The 23,150-nt window shown below is 39.5% G+C and overlaps 1 protein-coding gene across 5 annotated transcripts in view; it reads right to left on the minus strand.

The window, feature by feature from the left end:
- The window catches only part of ATG7 (autophagy related 7), a 237,436-nt gene that overhangs the window by 181,780 nt on the left and 32,506 nt on the right, over positions 1-23,150 (minus strand). For 4 of the 5 annotated variants that reach the window (XM_079122505.1, XM_079122503.1, XM_079122504.1 and 1 more), the window contains exons 6-9: positions 19,296-19,412; positions 17,946-18,095; positions 3,740-3,828; positions 1,792-1,913 (exon numbers count right to left, since the gene is read on the minus strand). In XM_079122505.1, the coding sequence (XP_078978631.1) occupies positions 1,792-1,913; positions 3,740-3,828; positions 17,946-18,095; positions 19,296-19,412 (478 nt within the window). Of the gene's footprint in view, positions 1-1,791; positions 1,914-3,739; positions 3,829-17,945; positions 18,096-19,295; positions 19,413-23,150 lie in introns of those variants that run through there. The other variant, XM_079122507.1, reaches the window with a different exon arrangement.

The raw sequence follows: 23,150 nt of genomic DNA on the forward strand, positions 1-23,150 counted from the left end.
TCTACTTTCAATCTTGAGCAGAAGAAAGGTGTGTTGAAAGTGTTACTGGACAAGAAATCTTTTCCATATGGAACCATGCAACAGTTCCTGGGTTTGAATGTCAGCAGCACCAAGAATAAGCCATACCAGAAAAAGGGAAGTAAGAGTAACTCAGTGACTTGAAATGAAAGTGCCTCACCACAAGATGGGGGGCAGTACCACTTGAGGGACATGAAGGAGGTATCTGGTGGCCTGCCAGGGACAGAGACCAGCCACATTTACATCTTAGTTAACTCTCACCTCATTCCCCTAGACTATCTTTAAGTTGTGGTTTAATAAAACAAACACATGAAAGCTATTTTAGAATATGCCAGAAGAGGGTGCTAAATCCAATGTAAATCTCTAAAGACCGCAGAAAGGTTGCGGATTTCTTAAGGCCCCAGACTAAAAAGCAAAACAGCTTCCTCCTTTGACTGACCATGCAGAGGACTCTCTCCATCTTTTCAGGCTTCCATGACATCAGTGTTAGAGCACAGAATCACTGATGAAATGTCATTAGAGCCAATCCTGAGTCCTTTTGACTTCTACACTCTAAAAGAGATGAGGTGTCTTTAACATCCCCCAACCGATGCACACAAATTAAGGCACACTCATAGATTCAAGAACTGAGTCTTGAAACCACTGGGAGAGTATTAAGAAACAAATTAAATGACATATGTAAAGGTGTTCTGCAAAGTACATAAGTGACATAGATATGAGGGATTCTTTTGGAAAGAGGGATACACAGTGTTGGTATAAATAGTGAGATAGGAAACAACATAACACTGATTAAGCATAATTAACATATATAGTATGCCAGTCACTGTGTGGCTTTTTACACAGGGCATAGATTCCTCATAATAAATATACCATGAGGTAGGCATTATTACTCTTATTTTACTCAAATTTGAGAATGGATTCTATTTCTATGACATATAAAAATATAAATACGAATGTGTATACCTATATACATTTATATATACACATGTCTTTCTATACAAAATGTCTCAATCTAAATTTCCTAATTTAGGCTGGGCACAGTGGCACACGCCTGTAATCTCAGTGGCTTGGGAGGCTGAGACAGGAGGATCTCGAGTTCAAAGCTAGCCTCAGCAATGTCGAGGTGCTAAGCAACTCAGTGAGACCATCTCTAAATAAAATACAAAATAGGGGTAGGGATGTGGCTCAGTGGTTGAGAGTTCCTGAGTTCAATGCCAGGTACCAAAAAAGAAGAAAGAAAAGAAAAGAAAGGAAAGGAAAGAAAAACAAAAAAAACAAATTTTCTAATTTATGAAATAAGGATAAAAGTTAACATCTCACACAAGGGTCAAATAAAGACATTAAATGTGGAGGGATAAATGGCACTTCTGCTGACTGGTTTACCATGTGGAAAACAAGATCACATACGATGTTAAGAATATAACAAATAAATATGTAAAAGTGCATCAATACTTCATCCTCCCTCTAAGAAAGGACAGGAATAAAGATTTTGGGATAAGGAAAAATAAAAATAAATGCCAGAGGGGAAAAAAATCCTAAAGACTGAAAAATTGCCTGAAGAAAATTCCCTAGTGCCAATCTCTGCCTTTGTTCTGGGCTGAATAGCAGAGTGTGCCCTCTACTTAGAAGAGTAGGTGTGTGCCCTGGGGGTGAGGTGAGAGTTGTACTTTTCTCTCCCTTCTGTTGCCATTGTGAAGGGATGAAAAGAAAGTGAACCAGTTTCAGTTTCTGATAAATGATAATTAGATGCATTCTCAAAGACCGGCAAATTACCTGGGCTAAATGCCATTTCTGGAAGCTTCACTTCAAAGATGATGCTGTGGGCAATGTCTCTCGCCCCCTGCATGGTGCGGTCACGGAAGCAAAGGACTTCAACAGTCTGGAAACTGCTACTCCTGTTGTCATTCCCCGGATTTTTATTTATTTTATTTTATTATTATTTTTTGGTTAAGGAAGGAAAACAAAGAGGCCACAGTAAGAATTTTGGCAAACCTGCTGCAGAGAATTTAATGTACTGTAATTATTCCTCTCTAACACCCTTAGGGGAATGGCCTTAACTTTCCAAGAGGCTTGAACATATTCATATAGGGGTCCTTTATCCAAATGTTTGAAGGCAGAATGCTGAATTGGCTGTGATTTCTTTTGGGTGACTTTTACATAGTGATCACATTGCAAAGAAATAATTCAGACAAATGAAGCTTTCAAATGCAGGAGTAAAGTGTTCCCAAGACATTTAAGGAAAAAAAAAAAAAAAGCACCCATAAGACATGGGTTCTTCGCCCCCACCCACCCCCTTCCCCATTTGAATCTCACTTCATGAAACAGTGCTATAGTCAGGAAGCCCGTAACTGACTGAACACACTTAACCATCTGAATAAGTAGACAGATAACCAGTCTCCCTCTGGGACAGTCTATAATTTATCTATTCTTGTATTTTTAAGTAAACATTTTTACTTAGGTAAAGCAGACACACAGAAAAGTACACACATCCTAAGTGTGATCCACCCCATCCAAAATAATGACCTCTCCACCTTCTAAGTGCATATTCTGAACTTTACATAAATGGAATCATACACCATGTGTTCTTTCAGTCCAACTTATTTCACCCAGCACTGTGCTTCTTAAATCCATCTATGTTGGTACATATATCAGGAGTTCAAGCAGATTCACTGCAGCAGAGCACCCCACTGTGAGGAAGACACTACAGTTTATTATTTTCCATTTCACTGTTGAAGGACATGGGTTTATTCCCAGTTTGGGGTTATTAGGAATAATGCTGCCATAAACATTCTTGTATGTGTTTTGCTTTATCTATGTCTGCACTTCTGTGCAGAACAAACTGACGGTGCAATTGCTGAGCCATAGATAATTTTAACGTTTGTAGATACTGTCATTTTTTGCAGCAGCTTCTGAAACTGACCCACACTTTCAATTCTACTTGGTACAGTCACTTTTGTTAGGTCATTTTGGTGGGTTATGTGGGAGTCTCTCATTACAGTTTTAATGTTATTTTATTTTTTTATTTTTGGTACTGGGTATTGAACCCAGGGGCACTTTACCATTGAGCCACATCCCCAGTCGTTTTTATTTCATAATTTGAGACAGGGTCTCTCTAAGTTGCTTAGGGCCTCTCTATGTTGCTGAGGCTGACCTCAAACCTGTAATCACCCTGCCTCAGCCTCCTGAATCACTGGGATTACAGGTGTGTGCCATTATGCCAGTTTAATGTTATTTTCTTGATGATAAATGACATTGAGCATCTTTTCAAATGTAGACTGGCCTTTTAGATACCCATTGTTCTAATTATTTTAGTAATGGGAAAAAAGAAGTATGGTCACAACAGGAAAAATCTACTGGAAAGCAACCCAGACAGCTAAAAGGGAGGGCTAGAGAATTTCAGTGTCAGGACCTCAGACTACCTGCCCTACCATGGCCTAAAATATCTTCAGTATGATATAAACTGAGGCTACACTTCCCAAGCAGACCTGCTTAAGAGCTTCCTCATGATAGAAACTGGATCATAACTTATTTACTGATTTACTTTCTGGTTTCCATGCCAGTAATAAAAAAATTACATTGGGGAAAAAGTGATAGAGACATAGGCAGATACACTGTCAAAACACAGACAAAGAAACACAGACACAGAAACATGTAGAAATGCACGCGTGCACGCACACACACACACACACACACACACACACACACACACACTTGTAAATACCATCTGTGTGCTGCTAGGACCAAAAAATTCCTCAAAGGCCATCCAGGGTATTGGGCTAAGTTACAGGGATCATATACACCAACTGTTATCTGTGAACAGAGAAGACTTTCTGAGTGAGTCAAATTTCAAGTTGGTTTCACAACACAGACACTGTAAATATTCCTTCCTAGTTTTTAAAGGCTCTTCTGCAAAGCATTAAAAATTAGATACCTGATGGAGGGCTACAGAAAAAGCTAAAGCTAAAGGATTTCACACTTGACCACAGAACTTCTTGATGGCAGGAACTGTTACATTCTTCTCTGTACCCTTATACCTTGCAGTAGACCTGGCAGAAAGCAGGAACTAGGTACATTTACAAGGAAGGAAGGAAGACTGGAAGGAAGATGGAGAGGGATGGAGGGCGGTCTACTGTCAAGAACTTACACAAAGGAAAGCCTCTCTTTTAAAATATCAGTCTGTGAAAATGGTTCATTAGTAAGTCGTTAGAAAAATCGAAGAAGGGCCACTAACATTTAAGTCAGTTCAAATCAAAATGCCAGATGCCCTGATATTGCTAACATCTATTTCCTCCCACCTCTTCTCCCATCCCCTCCCCTGACCTAAGTCTTCATCTGGAAAACTACTCAACTCCACATACCATTTCTTCAGTGAGGATTTCCCTTGGTAGGAGTCACCCTGTCCCTCCAGTGTCCACTGATCTTTGTACCTCATGTATATAATGTTTCACTTTCTCTGTGTCCTTCCTCCCAAAGACAGTGAGCACCACAACTGGATCTAGATTTTTAAATACCATTTTCCAATAAGAGGAATCAGGGTCACCTTGGGCACATGACTAATTCTAGGCCCAGGCAGAGAAAATACAAGATGAGTCTGAAGCATCTTGTAGTAGCAGAAAATAAAGGGAATGCTCAAAAAAAAAAAAAAAAAAAAAAAAAAACAAAAAACAAAAAACAGAAGGATGGGGGCAAGTTAGGACATAGGCTCCAGATCAAAGAGCTCTAGCTAGACAAGGCTGGAATAATCTGGGCAACAAAATAATAACATGGTATTGGATTATAACCCAAAGGGCAAAATAAATATCTCTATGTCCACACTGATAGAAATAATGGAACAAAGGTCAAGGAGCAACATCCTTGAAGACTTCCAAATAATATATTTAGATGCTGTCCTCTTTGTCAGGTGGCTGGATGGAAATGACTCACTTCCAAAGAAAACATGCTAACTTACAATGGAGAAACCTGGCAAATATTACCTTAACCAAGTGATCAATTTAACATTACCAAGGATGTCATGTGGTCATCAGGTATCCCCTGACAGTATGTGATGACAAGGGTATCTCACCTCCATGCTGTTCCTTCTTCCAAAACTCCATCACCAGGGTATAATCATAAAAGAACACAGACAGACCCCAAAAAAAGTTACCCAAAAGAAGTTACTTTCTACAAAAACAACTAACCAGTCTTACTCAAAACTGTTAAGGTCATTAAACACAAAGTCAGAGAGACTATTATAGACCAGAGGAAACCACGAAGACGTGACCACAAAATGCACTGTGATATGCTGGAACAGAAAGAGGATGTTATTGCAAAGACTGGTGGAATCTGAATAAAGTATAGAGTTGAGTTAATAGTAATGTACTAGTTAGTATTGGCTTCTTAATTTTGGTAAATATACCAAGGCAATAACCTTAAGGAAAACCAAAACTGGGCATATTATGGGAGATCTCTGTGCTGTGTTTGTTATTATTGTCTATAAATCTAGAATAATTCCAAAATAAAATCTTAACTTTTTTAAAAGTATTTTTTGGTTATAGATGAACACAATATCTTTATTTTATTCATTTATTTTTATGTGGTGCTGAGGATGGAACCTGGTGCCTCACACATTCTAAGCAAGTGCTCTACCACTGAGCTACAATTCCAGCCCTTTATTATTGTCTTATCAGATACTTACTGCATTATTTCAAAGATGTTCTTTAAAAACATTTGCTACCTTCTCCATTATATAAAACTTTCTTATTCCTAACAATGAAGACTTTGCTGTCTAGAAGCATCTATCTTAAGCACAAGTAGATTCATATTTAACACAAACAGGTTCATATCTATGGTCATCTTTTCAGAAAATACAAGATACTTTTATTTTACATTTCCTATTCCATAAGGAGATAAAATATCATCATCATCTAGGGAACTTTTAAAAATAGAACTAATCAAGACTATTCTGAGTGCTAGCTCTTAATACACAAGTAGCCTAGGGCAAAGCATTTGACCTCTCCAGACCTCTTTGTTTTTCTATCTGAATTATGGAGAAAATGATATCACCAACTTTTTAGAACTAGTGGGGATTAAATGAGATTTTACTGAACATGAAAAGCCCAGTAAGCCCAGTAAATGTACAATGCCACTAATACCACTATGAGTGACTCACAACCTCCAGAAGCCAGCTCAGCAACATGTATCTGTATTGAGTTCGTGAACAAAGGATACAGTTGGCCCAGTCCATGGAATTGAATTTGGGAACCAGTAGAGGGTGGTCTTGTAGACAAAAGGAAAAAAAAAAATCTCTGGAGTTATTTTTCATTACTTTGAAAACCCTGAATTGGGTGTATGGCTCCCATGGTCGTGGGACCCAGGCACCAGCAGCATGAGCATCCCTTGGGAGGCTGCTGAAATGCAGAATCTCAAACCTACTGAATCCGAGTCTGCATTTCAGCAGGAACCTGGGTGATTCCTATGGCCCCAATGAAGCATTGCTCCATTCCTCAACCCTCTTAGAGCTGTGGTTCTCTAATTTGCACGTGCTTAGGTATCACATGAGGGGTATTTAAAGAATACTGCTTCTCTCCAGAGGTTCTAATGAGTCAGTTTGGGGTTTGACTTGAGCATTAGTTTTTGTTTTTTGTTATTGGTGCTGGAGTGGAACCCAAGACCTCACATACCCTTCACCACTGATTTGCATCCTCAGCCCCAGTTGTTTTAAAAGATCCCCAGGGGATTATAAGGTACGGTCAGAATGCAAAGCATGTTTGATGGTCTGCAGCAGTTTCTCTAAGTTTGGACCACAACAGACCACGTGTACCAGAATTTCCTGGAAGCTCACTGAACTTACACCCACCCCTGCAACAGGATTCTACACTTGTTTGAGTCCCATTACCTCTGTGTTCAGTGAACACCCCATGGGATTCTCACTATCACTTTAGCACAAGCCACCCAGGGTCTAAGAAGGAGAAAATGAGCACTTGTTTAAGGAAGGGTTCACTGTACCCTATATTGTTCCTTCCCATAACTGTGACTATTTGTTAGACCCCTTTGCTTTCTTGATTCGAAGAAACATTGTAAAATGCACTTTCAAATTGGATAGAGAAAAGAGGGAGGAAACTCTATCATACCTGAGTATTACCAGAAATTCTGAATTTTAGAAGAATTAAAATATGAAGAAAAGAACATCTGAGAATGGAGAAACACAGGATGCGTTCATGTGCTCTCCTCTTGCTGGTCTAGGAGCTCTCAGAGGGCAGAAGCAACATATGTCATATTAACTTTTCCATCAACAGACGACAGAACTGGTTCATTTCTCCAGTCCTCAATATATGCCGTCCTTGGGCAAGGATCTTGGAGGCAGCTAGAGGGGGAAAGGTGACATCTGGGTGACAGAGACCTGAAGCCTATATAAACACCATGACACAGAATCTTGCAAGCTCCTTTCCTATCCCTCTGTCCTTTCTCAACATTACAGGTTCTCCATTCAATAATTTTGCTGTTGTTTTTGCTTTGTGGTACCAGAGATCAAGCCCAGGGACACCTTATCACTGAGCTACATCCTGAGGCCTTTTTATTTTTTATTTTGAGACAGGGTCTTGCTGAGTTGCTGAGGTTGGCCTCAAACTTGTCATCCTACTGCCTCAGCCTGCCACTTGCTGGGATTACAGGTGTGCACTAATGTTTCTGGCCTAACATTGTTTTAATATGGGATTGTCCTGGGTGACAGTTATAGTCTAAATGAGGGTTTCCTGTGACAAGCATGAGAACTCCAGGGATGTGCTCTTCAGGCCAGGACTTCCTCTGAATTAAGAAGTTGTTTTCCTTGAGTTCTTCTAGTCTGGCTGGCTGCCACCTGCCACTCTTCCTCTGGGGATACCTTTTTATTATGTTTCCCTCTGGCAATCATGACAGACAGCATCTGCCAGATAAACTACATACTAAGTCATCATTGCTTCAACTTCACATTGTTGTTATTCTTCAAAAGCATTTACAAGCTGTGCACAGTGGTATACTCCTGTAATCCGAGTGATTTGGGAGGCCAAGGCAGGAGGAACACAAGTTCAAGGCCAGTCTCAGCAATTTAGTGAGACCCTAAGCAACTTTGTGTGACCCTGTCTCCAGATGAAAATTAAAAAGGGCTGGGGATGTGGTAGAGCACCCCAGGTGGAATTCCCAGTATTAACACACACACACACACACACACACACACACACACACACACACACACACACACATGCACACACCTCTTTATCCAACAAGAAAAGGGAAATAAGGGAGAAAATGGCTTCTTTCCTTCTGTAATATTGGAACAGCTTACACTTGGGAAATAGCCTGATGCAGGCAGAAGGCCCCTGCCAGAGTGTGTTCTGATTCTGCAGCTAACTGATTTCAAGACCTTGGGGATGTTTCTTCCTCTTCATCAAATGAAGCAGTTCAATTGTTTCTTCCCCAAAAGATTCCTTTCAGTCCCTTGACCAGAGGTCTTTGGACAAGATTAAAGAGAAAAAAATCCTATGTAGGTCACAAAACAATATGAACTATATTATACTGAAGCTCAGACCTACTGGGTGTATCAAGGCTATTCAATGAGTTATTTAGGAAGAACCTAGGAATATTACTACAGGAAATACCATTCCATTTTTAGATGTAACTTCATAAGCCTCTCTTCTCCAATGTCCTGAATAACAACTCTCACATAAACTCAGACAATTAACTTAGGCTCTCTTTGCCTTAATCTTATCATCTCTCAGGAAATTCTTAACTTTCACTTAGCACAGAGACTGGGAAAAAGGCAATCACTCAACCACAGTAACTATAACAACAATATAAATACACTGTGTTGTAGTAACTTCATTGGTCTCTTTGTTCAGTTCAGTTCATCACCATACACAGTTATAGTATCTTCGGTTTCAGGACTGTTTTTCATAAATGGCAGAGAAAAGAAGGGGATGAGTTCCAGGTGATCAAATATTCTCTGGGTCTAGGTTTTATCATCCACAAATGTAGAATTGGAGCTGAATGACATCTAATTATGTAAATTAGAATGTTACATTAGCTGCTTAATTTTTCTTTTAAATGAGCATATTTCTGACACAATATAGGGCAACAGGGTAGGACGATAATAGGAAATCTTTATTTTGAGCAGAAATGACCAGAAGTAAATTTCTGAGAACAACCTGACCTAACATGAGCTACAGAGAGCAGGAAGGATCAGCTAAAGAAAAAGATTTATCACTTGGTTACAACAGGAGGTCAGCCTGAAAATGCTGCAAGGGGACTCTCCTACCTGCACAAGGCATGCAGGAGTGCAGACAGCCGTGCCACAGAAGAACATGACAGAATCTGCTTGACATTAGGTTAATCATCACTTAATCTTTCTTTGATGATTCAAAAGTGACTCCAAGGAGCTGGGGCTGTAGCTAAGTGGTAGAGCGCTTGCCTTGCATGTGTTCAATCCTCGGTACCACATAAAATTAAATAAATAAAGCTACTGTGTCCACATACAACTAAAACAATATTTTTTAAAAAGTGACTCAAAAATCTTTAGGAACTAAATCAGAAACCGCCATCATTGTAGAAAGTAGATGAGACAATGCTAGGTAAACCAGTTTTTAACCACAGATAAAGAGATTTTTTTTTTTTTTTTTTAATGGATTCAGAAATCAACCTGGCTATGAGCTCTGGGTTCTAAAACTGGCTTTGTCACAAATTAATTATGTGAACTTGGGCAAATCACCTCCTTTCATAGTATACAAATCAGCAGAAAGAAGCAAAATGTAACTGAAAAAAAAAAAAAACTTCTGTTATGAAGGTTTGTGAAATAAGAATTTTTTGCACTTGCCTGCAAGCATATATGATACATCTGAAAGGGCCAGTTATGCTCTGGTTAAAGTCTACTTTTTTGCTCAAACTTTTTTGCTGAAAAAGTACAACATAAGAAAAGAGTGCAAAATTGTCAACTTGACTGTCTCGGTTGGACAATTTCCACAATGATCCCATAAAACATGCTTATGCAACAAATGATTGTATTTATTAGCCAAGTACTTGATATAACAGGAAATGAACAAAGTAAAATACATGTTTTAAAATTCAAATACTGAATGGACTTCAAGGTCACAGCCAGCTGCCAAGATGCAAAGTGATCACTAAGTGAAGAAAGAGCCAACTAATAGCTTATAAAGTGATGCTCCTGCTGGGTGTGGTGGTACACACCTTGCAATCCCAGTGACTAGTGACGCTAATGCCGGAGGATCACAAGTTTGAGGCCAGTCTCAGCAACTTAGTGAGAATCTGTGTCAAAATAAAAAGGCTGGGGAAGCAGCTTAGTGGTAGAATGTCCCTGATTCAATCCCTAGTAACAAGGAAAAAAAAATGTTGCGCATTTCCTACTATTCTTGTCCACAGATGTTAAAGTCCCAAAATTAAGGACTAACCTTGTTGAAAATTATGTATCACTTACCAACAGTTTGACAACTGTTCTGAAGAAAGTAGAAGAATTAATTAAGCAAGTTTTTCCTAAAGATCGGCAATGGCCTGTTTTTTAACGTAATCACAAGAACTGGCCTGGAAGATGACTACATGTATTGTAGCAGCACGGTACCCCTGTGACCAGAAAGTGCAATCAACATTTCACCAAGGGAAATGAGAATTGGCACAAGGCCCATTATCAACCTATCAAGTACGTAAAAATGTGTTAACAACTGATGATGATAAGGATACACAGTTGGCAGGAGGGAAAAGACGGTTTGGGGGCAACAGTGATTAACAGCAACAGTATGCTAGCGATAGCTCATGCAGGCTTGTGAGAGACAATTGTTACCATCTATGTTAGAAATCTGAATCCTGTGCCTTCACATGCGGGATGGAAACTGGCCATGGTAGGAATGCTGATGCCATGGAAATAAGCAGACTCCATAAAATCAGGGTGTCCCATCCCCAAGAGCCAGTTGTTAAATGTTTACCAGCACACCAGTGGTCATAAACCTTTATCTAGGAATCTTTTCTATGGAAATAATTGAAAATATAGGAGGTGAGTTGGATAAGAAGAGGAAGAATTTTATGCACAAAGAAGTTCCTAATAGTGAAGATTTATAAGAAACTTAAATGTCAAAACTTAATAAAATATACTACCACACATATACTAAAAGGATACACCATAAAGAGAATAATTTATAATAAAATGCTGCAATGAAACAGGATATATATGCCACAGTCTTAGTTTCAAAAAATGTACAGAAAAAGTTTATAAGAAAATAAACAAAAAGTTTACTTTAAAAAAAAAATTTCAGCCTGGCATGGTGGCACACGCCTATAACCCCAGTTATTCAGTGGGCTAAGGCAGGAGGATCTCAAATTCAAGTTCAGCCTGAACAACTTAGCAAAATCCTGTTTCAAAATATAAAATAAAAAGGGTTGGGGATATAGCTCCATCGTATAGCACCACTGGGTTCAATTCCCAGTATCTCCCTGCCATACACACAATACAAAACCATAAAAGAATAGATGAAAAATTTTATGAAATTTTAAAAACAGAGATGCAATGAAAAACAAAACTAATGAATGGAACCATGTCTAGGGCAGTTCACTTATTTGTAAAGTAGTCACACGTTTGTTACTTAGCATTTTCCAAACTACATATGGTGAGCTCCCTGTGGCTTGAACTAGTTAGTAGGTCACAACTAGAATTTTTGAAAAAGATAACACAGAATGAAGAATAGTATTTTGCGAAATTGTGTGTGTATGTGTGTGTGTGTGTGTGTGCGTGCGCATTAAAGACATAAATAAATATCGAGTCAATGTCACATGTATTTGTAATCACAAAAAAATTTGGCATTAAGCAATCATATTACCAATCATACATCATTCAAGAAATGGGAGAAAATCAGTCAGATGCATTTACCAAGTGAGCTTTAATTTAAAGTCACACCAGGAATGAACTGGAGAAGCCTTCCAGATGTACTGGGGCTGCTGAGCCCTAATCCCGACAATCTCAGGAGGGGCTTCTCTGGTAGGTAGACTACTCTTCATTTCTTCAATTTTTTTTTTAAACAAAAAGGGTAAGAAGGTTTGCCTTTTTCAATTGCATGACTCGGGCTCTCAAATGTTTACTTTATATAACAGCTGACGACTTAAGTTAACCCAAAGAATAGTTTCCTCTTAAAATGTAATCCAAACAATTTATTCTAAGAAGATACCGTGGGAACAATTTGAACATGTGAATAAAACTTAATGAAGGCTGTTTTATTCATCATCTCTCAATTCTCACAGCCACCCCTGAGGAAGGGGGTGTTGTTATTGCATGCTTGTTTAGGGTGAGGAAGTTGAGGATCAGAGGGGTCACTGACTCATTTAAGTTGCAGTGGGACCTGAAGTCTGGCTTCCTACTCTACCACAGCCTGTTGGGAGCTAGCAAGGAAAACAGGGCTGCATGTCTTCCACAACAGGAAGCACTGTGACTGCAGGAAGTCACAGAACTTATATGTGGGGCTCCCATTCACCAGACTCTTCTGCATTTTCCTCATTTGCAAAACGGACACAATGCTGCTCACTTTGAGGATCAGCAGCCAAGGTGCATGCGTGCCTAGCTCTGCAGTGGGCACATGGTCAGAGCCCTGATCACAGACACTGTGGCTGCTGGTGGCTAGAAAAATGCCCTCTTCAGGGGCAGGTACCCACTCCCCAGAGCCAGTCAAGCCTCCTCACATGAGTGAACAGCACCTCTGGAAGCAAAGGTCTCACTTCAACTTGAAACAGAGATGGCCTATCCCCTCCTGACCCTAGCAATGCTACAGGTTCCCTCCCAAGAGAGATAACCCCTTATCTTTCCCTTCATCCTCTGTCAAGTCAGGGACCCAGAGAGGATTCATGAATGTGTTTCAGCACTCTGTGGCTCCTGACATTAGATGTAGAGTTGGATGTAGGTATGCCTTTTTTCTGCAGGGGATTCATGGCTTCTACCAAATTCTCCAAAGAGGTTATGCTTTTGTTCCACTGACTTCCGAACAATTACCCATTGCAGATACCTGCCTTGTATTCTGTCTCCAGTCAGACCACTAATGACTTCTCTGATTCACTAGACATAAACTTCAGGTATACAGACAATTTGGAAAAGTTTTTGTAAACTCCCTGGCCTATATCAGAATGAAATGCTCATGTTAAAGAGAGCACTTACAATGAGCCATCCTAAGACCTGCCATGACTTCCTGAAGGTCCACTGTGTGGCAAGAACTGACCCAGGGGCTTCCTAAAAGGGACCCCATTCCTCACAACTCATCCATACCTGAACTCATTCTTCCATTATGCTTTCCACATCAGGCATGATACCACAGGTTGCAGATGCAGTGGTGAGAGATCAAAGATAGGAGTCCTGACAGAGTTTACATTTATTCTTTATTTCTATTTTTTTTTTGGCAGTACTGGTAATTGAACCCAGGGGTGTTCTTACCACCGAGTCACATCTCCAGCTCTTTTTATTTTTGGAGACAGTATCTAGCTAAGTTTCTCAGGCTGGCCTTGAACTTGCCATCTTCCTGCCTCAGTCCCCCTAGTTGGGATTACAGGTGTGAACCACCTCACCTGGCTAAGAGCTTACATTTAAATGAGAGAAAAGATACTAATCAATGATTAGTGCTAAAAGAATACCACAAAAAAGGGATATGCAGTGCTAAAGAGTCCACAACAAGAGAAATAAAGCTTTTTAAAAAAGGTCAAAGGATTTCCCTTGAGAAAACAATGATTACATTTAAATTTGAAGAAAGAATAAGCACTTGATGGGGAAAAGGGAATGTGTGTAGCAGAGGTGGGGAGAATAGGAAGGAGAGAGAAGGGTATTCCAGGCTAATGGAGCTCGCAAAAGACCCCTGAGGCAGGGGACGTGCACAACTTGAGGATGGATCCACACGGGCCAAGTCATTGAGTCTGTGCCATAATAAAGAATCTAGTTCCTATTCTTAGACTTCAGTGAAGGCACTCAGGTGTTTCATTTGGGGGATGAGTAATCAGATCTGCTTTGCCAATGATCACTTTAGAAGATGCAGTAATGAACTAAAGGCCAAAGTAGAAAGACAAGGCCCATTTGGAAAACACCATGGTAACACAGATGAAAAATGGTGGTAGATTAGATGGGAGTGGTGGCAGAAAAAATCCCAAAGGCAGCAAACTAAGTTCCAGAGAGGAAATCCACAGGATGTGGGGGTGGTGAGAGGCAGACAGGTATCCAGCAGGAAACCCAGATTTCTGCCTCCTGTGACTGGAGAGAGGCAGTGTCATTCTGAGATGGTGCTGTCCAAAAGCAGAGCAGCAGCTGGTGTGTGTTGAATGTGAGGGGCTACAGAAGGCCAGCAGGAGGCTGGATAAAGTGGTTTGGGGTCCAGAGGGAGGTTCAGGCTGGTGGTGGCAAAGTGTGTCATACATGAGGAAGTAAGTGGTTACTCAAGTTGTGGACACAATGAGATTGCCCAGAAGAGAAAGCACACTAAAAAAAAGAGAACAGTGGTGGGATTTCAACATTTCTCCATGTTTTCATGTGTGAACACGCAAGGCTCAGAGAGTAACAGTGACATCTTGGGGATCAAAGAACTAGTAAAAGGAGGAGGTGAGGGCTGGGGATGTGGTTCAGTGGTAGAGTGTCTACCTAGCAGGTGTGAGGCCTTGGGTTCCATCCCCAGTACCACCCATGAGGGAGGGAGGGAGAGAGGGAGAAGAAAGAAAGAGAGAGAAAGAGAGGGAGGAGAGGGAGGAGGAGGAGGAGGAGAAGGGGGAGGAGGGGGAAGAGGGGGAGGAGGAAAGAAATGAGTAAAACATGAAGCCAGAGCACACGTACAAGAGTTCATACTGAAAAGAATGCCTGTTTTTTGGAAGAAGAGGATGAAAACCCCCAAGGAAACATTATAATTCAAGGAACACCAAAGAGAAATTGCAGTTATGCTAAAAAGAGTGAACTAGGTCAGGCAATAAAAGCAGGAACAACTTAGAAGTCTTGTTTAGATTTTCCAGAAACCATGTGGAGTCTGTTTAGGATTTGACTGTAGCTTTCTTTGATTGTACTGGTCCACAATCCTCTACCTATCCTCTCTCCCTTCTCATATCATGTGTTTTAAGCATCTAGCATTATACTAAATGTGGAGGATGCTGAGTGGGGTAAAGTGTGGCTGCTATACTAAAGCTGCTCATGGGATGGCTGAGGATGTGAGCATGCAGATAAGCACACCAGCAAGCGCTTAAGAGCTCAGATGGTGCTGGGAGGGAGAAACCATAAGAGGACTCTAAAATAGTGCAGAGTCAGCTGGTGCGTCCTGGAGTGATGAATCAGAATGTTAAGCAAGGTACCAGCCAGAGATAGAAGGGAGACAGGGGGAGAAACAAGTCTGATGGCAGAGAGGTAGGAAAAGAATGCAAAACTGGAGAGCATAGCAGTAGCCAGGGTACAGGCTCCATATTGGAGAATATAAAGAGGTGAGCAATAGGTAAGGTTGGAGTGATAGGCAAAAGCCACATGTGAAGAGGTCTTGAATTCCAAGATAGTAGTTTTAACTTTATCCTGAAATCCATGGGAAGGGTTTTTCAAGAGGAAGAGGATGCAATCGAATGTTAGAATATTCAGGCTCACAAGCTGGGAGGGCATGAGAACAACTATGAGGTCATCAGTCAGAATAGCTTCTGATGATCCTTACTAGAATAATGAGGGGCTTAGACAACCCAAATATCATTTCTATGGCCCTTCTCTTCCATTACCTAAACTTCTAGTTAACTTTCCATAAGTCAGGGAGTATCTTATCTCCCACAAAAGATGTAGGTTCTGTGAGGACAGGTATAATTGTATCCTATGATTTCTGGCTGAGAAGGAGGTGCTCAATATATGTGCTGAGTAATTCCAGGCTTTTCTGAAACCTGGACCTAACCAACTGATATACCTCTAACCAAGTAAAGGACATTGTGCCTTGACCTTGGCAGAGAGTCTCAGGATTGGACACTGGTGAATCCCCTAGAGCACTTAGGAGAACGTCCCAAGATCTGTTCAGTCTTTCAAAATATGCGGCTATTGGGGAAGAAAAGAAGTAGATACATACTGGAGCACCTGCTACATGTTAGGCATTTTACATTATCATGTTTAATCATTACAAATCTGTGTAATGATATGTGTTCATAACATATAACAAAAAAATTAAGGCGGGACAGGTTATGCAGTTTTCCCAAGGTTACAGAGCTAGAAGGAGCAATGCTAGGCATCAACTATAGATCTCTTTTAGATTCTCAAGGTCAAGCTAAGATGGCCTCCACCTGAGAGATGTAGCAGAGAGATGGCAGAAAGCACAGTGGTTTTGAAATCAGACCATTTGACCCTGGTGACTTTCAGTCTCTTATGCTTCAAATGAAAAATACAGACACCATAAAACCTATTTCACAGTTATTATAAAAACATCAAGTTTGTAAAAGTCTCTTTCAAAGTGTACAATGCTCTGTAGATTGTTATCATTTTGGTAGAGTGTGGCACTTTGGGAAGGGCCATTTATTTACCATATTCCACTTAACCTATAGCTGCTTTCGAGCAAACCCTGCCTGCTGTCACAGAGGACCTCACACTATACAGGACTTTAAGTTATTAATACATTGGGTTTGGGGGACAGGTCTGTGTAGAGTGTGAGCTAGGCATAAGCAAGGCTCTAGGTTCAATCCCCAGCACCAAAAAAGAAAATTATCAGTGATTAGTCTTCTTGCCACTACTTTAGCTGTATTTCTAGGAAATCACCTAGAGAAAATAAAAATTTTAATAAAAATTCAATTCTTGGTCCTCACATTGAAAAGGGCTTCCTCTGAAAAGAAAATGCTAATGCTGAAGCTGACTTAAAAAAAAAAAAAAAAAGACATCCTAAATTTAGGCTAAGAGATAATAACCAGGCCATCAGTTAAGGGTCTCTTTTTTCTTAGCTCTGATATATTTACATGGCTATGACATTATTCCACTTGATGTCACAATATTCACTGATTTTTTTTTCAATTTACCATCTTCTACATGGCTAAGACAGTTTACTAGTCATATCCTCATTTCTAAAAGACACTTACAGTACTCTTTCATTCATTCAAAAGAACTTTATTGGAGACCTCGGACAAATGCTAGAAACTATGCAGACACCAATCCATGAGACATGTGCCCTGCCCTCCAGGAGCTTACAGTCTAAAACAGCATGGAAAGGAATCCAGATAAGGCACTATAAATGAGAATCAGGAATAAGTGCAGTGAGTCCAGATAGGGAAAGCTCATACATGGCCACCCCCATGAAAATGCTTCAATAGTGAAAGGAGAAGGGCCTTCACAGTGAAAGGAGAATGAGAGTTTCTCAGGAAATGTTTCAGGAAGATGATACTACATGAGGAAAAAGGAAAATACAGAAAAAGGTCTATGTATATTTGATGTGGTGGCAGTGAGGATGGTCTGGTAAAAAATAGATAAGCTTAGCTGGAGTAAATATTTATGAGGAAAACAGGAGACAGGAAAGGTAGACTGAGGAAGTCACCATTAGGCTCCTAACCAGTGAATGACAGAAGGAAGTCACCATTAGGCTCCTAACCAGTGAATGACAGAGTGAATGTGAGTAGTTTGAGGAAGATTTTTCCATAGTTGGGTCATGCAAGATGGAAGCAAGAAGATTCCAAATATCCAGGAGTGAGACAAGGAGGGCCCGAGTTACAGTGTTAGCCCTGAGAATGAAAATGAAAACCCAGGAATAAAATACATCAGGAGGGAAATCGAAAACTGGAGAAATGTAGAGGAGGAACTGGTTTGAGGACACTAAAGAGGAGGAGAGGACAGAGATAAGAAATGTTTGACAACATCATTTGGAGGGTGGAGGAAATCTGATTTTAAATTTTATAGCAGTCTATTAGAACATGAACGTGAGATTTTTTTTTCTTAAACCAGATAATGAAATACTCAAAGTTTCTCTGACCTTTGTCCTTTGACCTTGGAAGAAATCACTGTAGTGCTTAAGCAAGGAAACCAGCACCACGTTGTCATCATACTTGATTAGGAAGTACGGGAGGGCTGTGACACCTTCTGTTTGACAAAGTTTATCATATGCCCACTCAAGGGCTTGAATCTGAAAACAGAAAATGTGAAGTTATTCTCTAGAATACTACATATCTAGTTCTGAATTAAAAGTTGATATTAAAAACAAAGTACCTTAAAGTCAAAAGACTGGAAATGACTGACCACAGCTGTGTTAGCCTTTTGCAGCAAATAAACACAGAAGTAATCCCTAATAACACCATTTGACTTTTACATAATACTTTCCATGTGCAGGGTGTTGTGTCTTAGGGGCACAAAGGGACACTTTATGGTACAACATGGTGGTTCCCTAAGTTGTCAATCACAGAGGCCGAGAGAGGTAGCCAAAGCATTTTTTCTTTCCTATGAAAATAAACCTGCCACTGATAAGTTTTACCATAATCTTTAACAGCTTTATTAAGATTATATAAATTGTCCATTTAAAGTACATAATTCAATGGGTTTTTTTTAGTATGTTCACAGTGTTGTGCAACCATCACTGAGGTAATTTCAGAACATTTTTGCTCTCCCTAAAAGAAACTCCATACCCACAATCTCATCCATGATCATTTTTGCCCCATGCAGATATCTTTTTAACAAATTAGTTGCACAAAACCACAACCTTGGATTTGTTCTAAATGGAATTATTATTATTATTTTTAATCATTAGCAACTCTCTCTGGCTTCAGAATTCAGGCTTTTAGTGACTGACATGCTTCATGAATTCAAATGATCTTGATATTCAATCTTCGCCTTAAACAATAATCAGAATTCTCTAGTTTGGGGTCTGTGTTCCACCAGCCTGATTAATTTAATTGCTCTTCTCAGGACTGATCTCTAATGCCCTCCTTAAATAGCAATGCCTAGCTCTGCATGATGGAGACATTCTGCCACTTAGTAGGAGGGTGGTGGAGGCTCCTGTATTTTGTTTCAAAGATTCTCTTCCCAAAGGATATTGCTTTATATTTCCCCACACTGAAAGTGAAAACCACATTTTGATAAATGCTTCCAGTCTTTCAAAATATTTCTGTAATTCCTCCCTGCAGGGTTAGCCTTTCACCAAATACCACGAACAACTTTGTCAATTCCATACCATGGAACTGTTCTCTACCTCTTGAAAATGACTTCACAATTTGTGAATATGTATGGTTCTAGTATCATCTTTGGAGGATTCTAGTACCACCTCTTCATTCAGAGGCATTTCAATTTGTTTAAACTCAACTTTATCTGAATTTCTTTTATAGGCTGATACCTGTTTTGATGAAAATCTTTGATCCAAACCTACTGGCCCATGAATGAGAGGAATACTCTCTGGAAGACAGAGGGCAGGATAACAAAACCAGTAGTAGAAGTGGTACTTCTTTAAATCCTAGAACAAAACATTCAAAATAGGACATCAGAATAGCACTAATAATTAAATTGAAATGCATATATTAATGTAATGTCTCATAGCTAATAACAGAGAAAAGTGATGCATGCAAAATATGTCCAGTTCATCAAATATTCTCACCCCAACAGAAATCCTGATAGAATACAGAACTTCTTCCTTGATCCCCAAACACCCTCCCAGCTTGGGATATAGCTCAGTGGTAGAATGTTTGCCTAGCAGGCATGAGGCCCTGGGTTTTATCCCCAGCAATGTCCCCCGATAAACAATCCCAAGTACCCTCACACAGTATACACTAATAATGTGATAGTAAACATAATATACTTTATTGGTCACTTGCTAGCAGAAATGTGTAATAAGTCATTTATATTATCATTGGCATGCTTTAATACAAACCACCCTGGCAAGCAACTATTACTATCCCATTTTATAGACAGAAAAATGAAGTTTGGAAAAGGATAAAGCACTTGAACAAAAACAACGAAAAGAGGTAAAGAGGGGATCAGAACTCTGTTTCCATGACTTCATCTTGTTCTACTCTACTACACACATTCAATGGACCTGTGTTGGAGTTACAACTTCCAATCCCCACACAGCTCTCTTCACAATGAAATAAGTTAAGTACATCATTGAGGAAGTCATACCACTCAAATACTCATGCCTGAGAGAATTCCTTCTATAAAATGCTTGGACCAGTGGTATTTTGGATTTTGGATTTTTTTTTAATACTGAGGTATTTTCATACACATAAATGAGATTATCTTATGCACAAAGGCAGAAGATAATCTTATATGATACTTTTAGAGTGCCTAAATGCTATATTGACTATAGCCCATCACATGAAGTCAGGTATGGAATTTTCCATTTGTGGTGTTACGTGTTACCATTCAAAAAGTTTTGGCATTTACGGCATTTTTTTTTTTTTAATTTCAGATTTTCAGATTAGGGGTGTTCAACCTATATAATATTGCTTTTGGAAATGCCTTACTGGTAAAATTTGAGTCAACAACAATTAAGCACTTGTCATGTAAGGCAAAACATGAGTCACTCTGATAAGATGAATAACCTTGGCCCCAGTCACTGGGCAGCTCACTTTCTATGTAGAGCAGAGATAAAATGTGTGCAGGATTAAATGAAAGAATCATATTGAAGTTTCAAGTACCAAGGAGCAACAATGGTAGAAGAGCTTTCATCTTCGCTGGGATTCTAGCCACTCCCACACCCAGTGAAGTGACCCAAGGATGGGGATATGACCCAGGAAGGGGGATTTGTGAGCTGTCCTTGACACTGCTCCCACTTGGGCTCTTGTCTCTGAATTTCTGCAGTGTTTGGGGCCTGCATCACTCATGTGGTACAGTCTGATTTTTGTGGGTACTGGGCAGCTTCCTCACTCATCTGTGACAACTGGTCACTAATATAGTTTTCTAGCTACTTAATATTTCTTCTTGAATCTTGCTCAGAATAAAAACTGGATGGCTGTTGGATGACTTTTTGTTTGTTTATCTTTGGTACTGGGGAATGAACCCAGGGGCACTCTACCATTGAGTACAGCCCCAGGTCTTCTTACTTTTAATTTTAAGACAGGATCTTGCTAAGTTTCCCAGGCTGGCCTTCAACTTGTGATCCTCCTATCTCAGACTCCCAAGTCACTTGGATTACAGGCATGGACCATTGTGCCCAGCAGATGAACTTTTTAAAATTGAGAAGTAATTTTTATACTATAAAACTCACTATGTTTAAGTGTCCAACTGAGTATGATTTTTTTTTCTTTTAGTATTTGGACAATATTGAACCACCATCAACACCAATTTTAGAATATTTTCACTAGCCTACAATCATATCTGTACCTTCCAGTAGAAGCTCTTTACTCCCCTGCCTCTCTATCCCCTGGCAACCAACCACTAACCTATTACCTGTCTCTATGGATTTGTCTATTCTGGGCTTTTCAAACAAATGGAATCATACTTATGACTCTTTAAATATAAATCTACATATAAATCCTGTTTCCAGATGAGAAAGTCTACTAATTTGTTTCCACAGTCTCTAACTCTGCCACTAATTGATCAACTAAGAAAAAACTCCCTTTTCACAGTGGCAAAATAAACCGCAAAATTGAAATTAATGAAGTGTCTGGTCCTTTGAGGCCTAAAAACAGAAGAAAGGAAAGCAAAAACACCTCCAGAGATGATTCTCTCTTCTTTGTACTGAAATGATTTGTCATAACTGATCTTTAGCAAAAGGTTAAACAATTCAAGATGAAGGACCTTACACATTCTAAGTAGTTTTATCGGGTCATCTTCAAAAGCTAAAAAGCTTGAATTTCTTAGGATTCTTTTCAGGATACAAAGGACCTTGGTTAAATTAAACAGAAGGCCCTTTGCGCCTGAAGATTTTAAAAGAGAGATTTAAAAAAAAATTTTTTTAAAGCCAGGCTAAGAGTGCTCATTTAGAAAGGACAATGAGGCCAGACAAACACACTGACTCTATGCCTCCAAACTTTAAGAGAGCTTAAACTTTAACAGAGTTAATGTTATTTTTTTCATTAAAGGCAAATTGTTATTTATGTTCTATTAATCAGAATTCTTGGTATAAGAAATGCATTAACATTTAACTAACAAACCCAGAAATATTTAGCAATAGTTAAGCCTACAAAAGTAATCAAGTGTATAGACAAATGACTAATGTCAAATAGCACCTGGTAATCTGACAAAGAATTTAAACATCTTTCTCTCTCTACTGTAACTTGTTAGAAAATGTGCTCCTTGTAGGTAACCATATATTGCTATAATCTTTGGGGTCCCACCATTTCCTCTGTGCTTGGGCAACAGATCAGGGAGGTGGCATTTAGGAGAAGCAGAGGGAGGAAGGCTAACCCTATCTATGACTTGGTTAAAAAATGTGGAAGAGGATTAATGTAAAAAAATTAAAAAAGCAAAGGAAGCAGATGAAGCAGATGAACACACTTTATCCACAGTAAAGAACTTACTCTAAGTAAATAAAATGAGCAGGAAAAAATATCAAAATGGCCAGTATTGCCTCCTGCAGCATTTTTTATAATAGAGGACATTAGAAAAAACCTAAATAGTGAGGTCTGGTGGCACACTCTGGTACCATAATTCCAGCAACTCAGAGACTGAGGCAGGAGAATTGCAAGTTTAAGCCCAGTCTCAGCAACAGCAAGACCCTGTCTCAAAATACAAAATGAAAAGGGTTGGGGATGTAGCTCAGTGGTAAAGCACCCTGGGTTCAATCTCCAGCACTGGAAAAAAGTAAAGAAAAAGAAACAACCTAAATGTACAACAGGAGTCTATGGACTATATAAGAGACAAAACATTATATAGTAGATATATAAGGACAAGTTAGTTTTACACACACACTCTCTCTCTCTCTCTCTCTCTCTCTCTCTCTCTCTCTCTCTTTGATATACAATGGGGTTATGTCCAGGTAAAACCATCGTAAGTTAAAAACATCACCTGGGTTGGACGTGCATTTAATATACCCAAGCTGCTAAACATCATAGCTTAGCTTAGTCCACCCTAAAATGTGCTCAGACCACTTACATTAAGCTTATAGTTGGGCAAAATCATCTAACCAAATCCTCTTTCATAAGAAAGTGCTGAATACCACATGCAAAGTATTGATCACTATACTGAAAGTGAGAAAAGGAATGGTTGCACAGATATACTTTCACACAAGACTGAAAAACCCTAAGTCAAACCA

This window comes from Sciurus vulgaris (genome assembly GCF_902686455.1).
Source record: "Sciurus vulgaris genome assembly, chromosome: 19".
In the NCBI taxonomy this organism is placed as follows: Eukaryota; Metazoa; Chordata; class Mammalia; order Rodentia; family Sciuridae; genus Sciurus; species Sciurus vulgaris.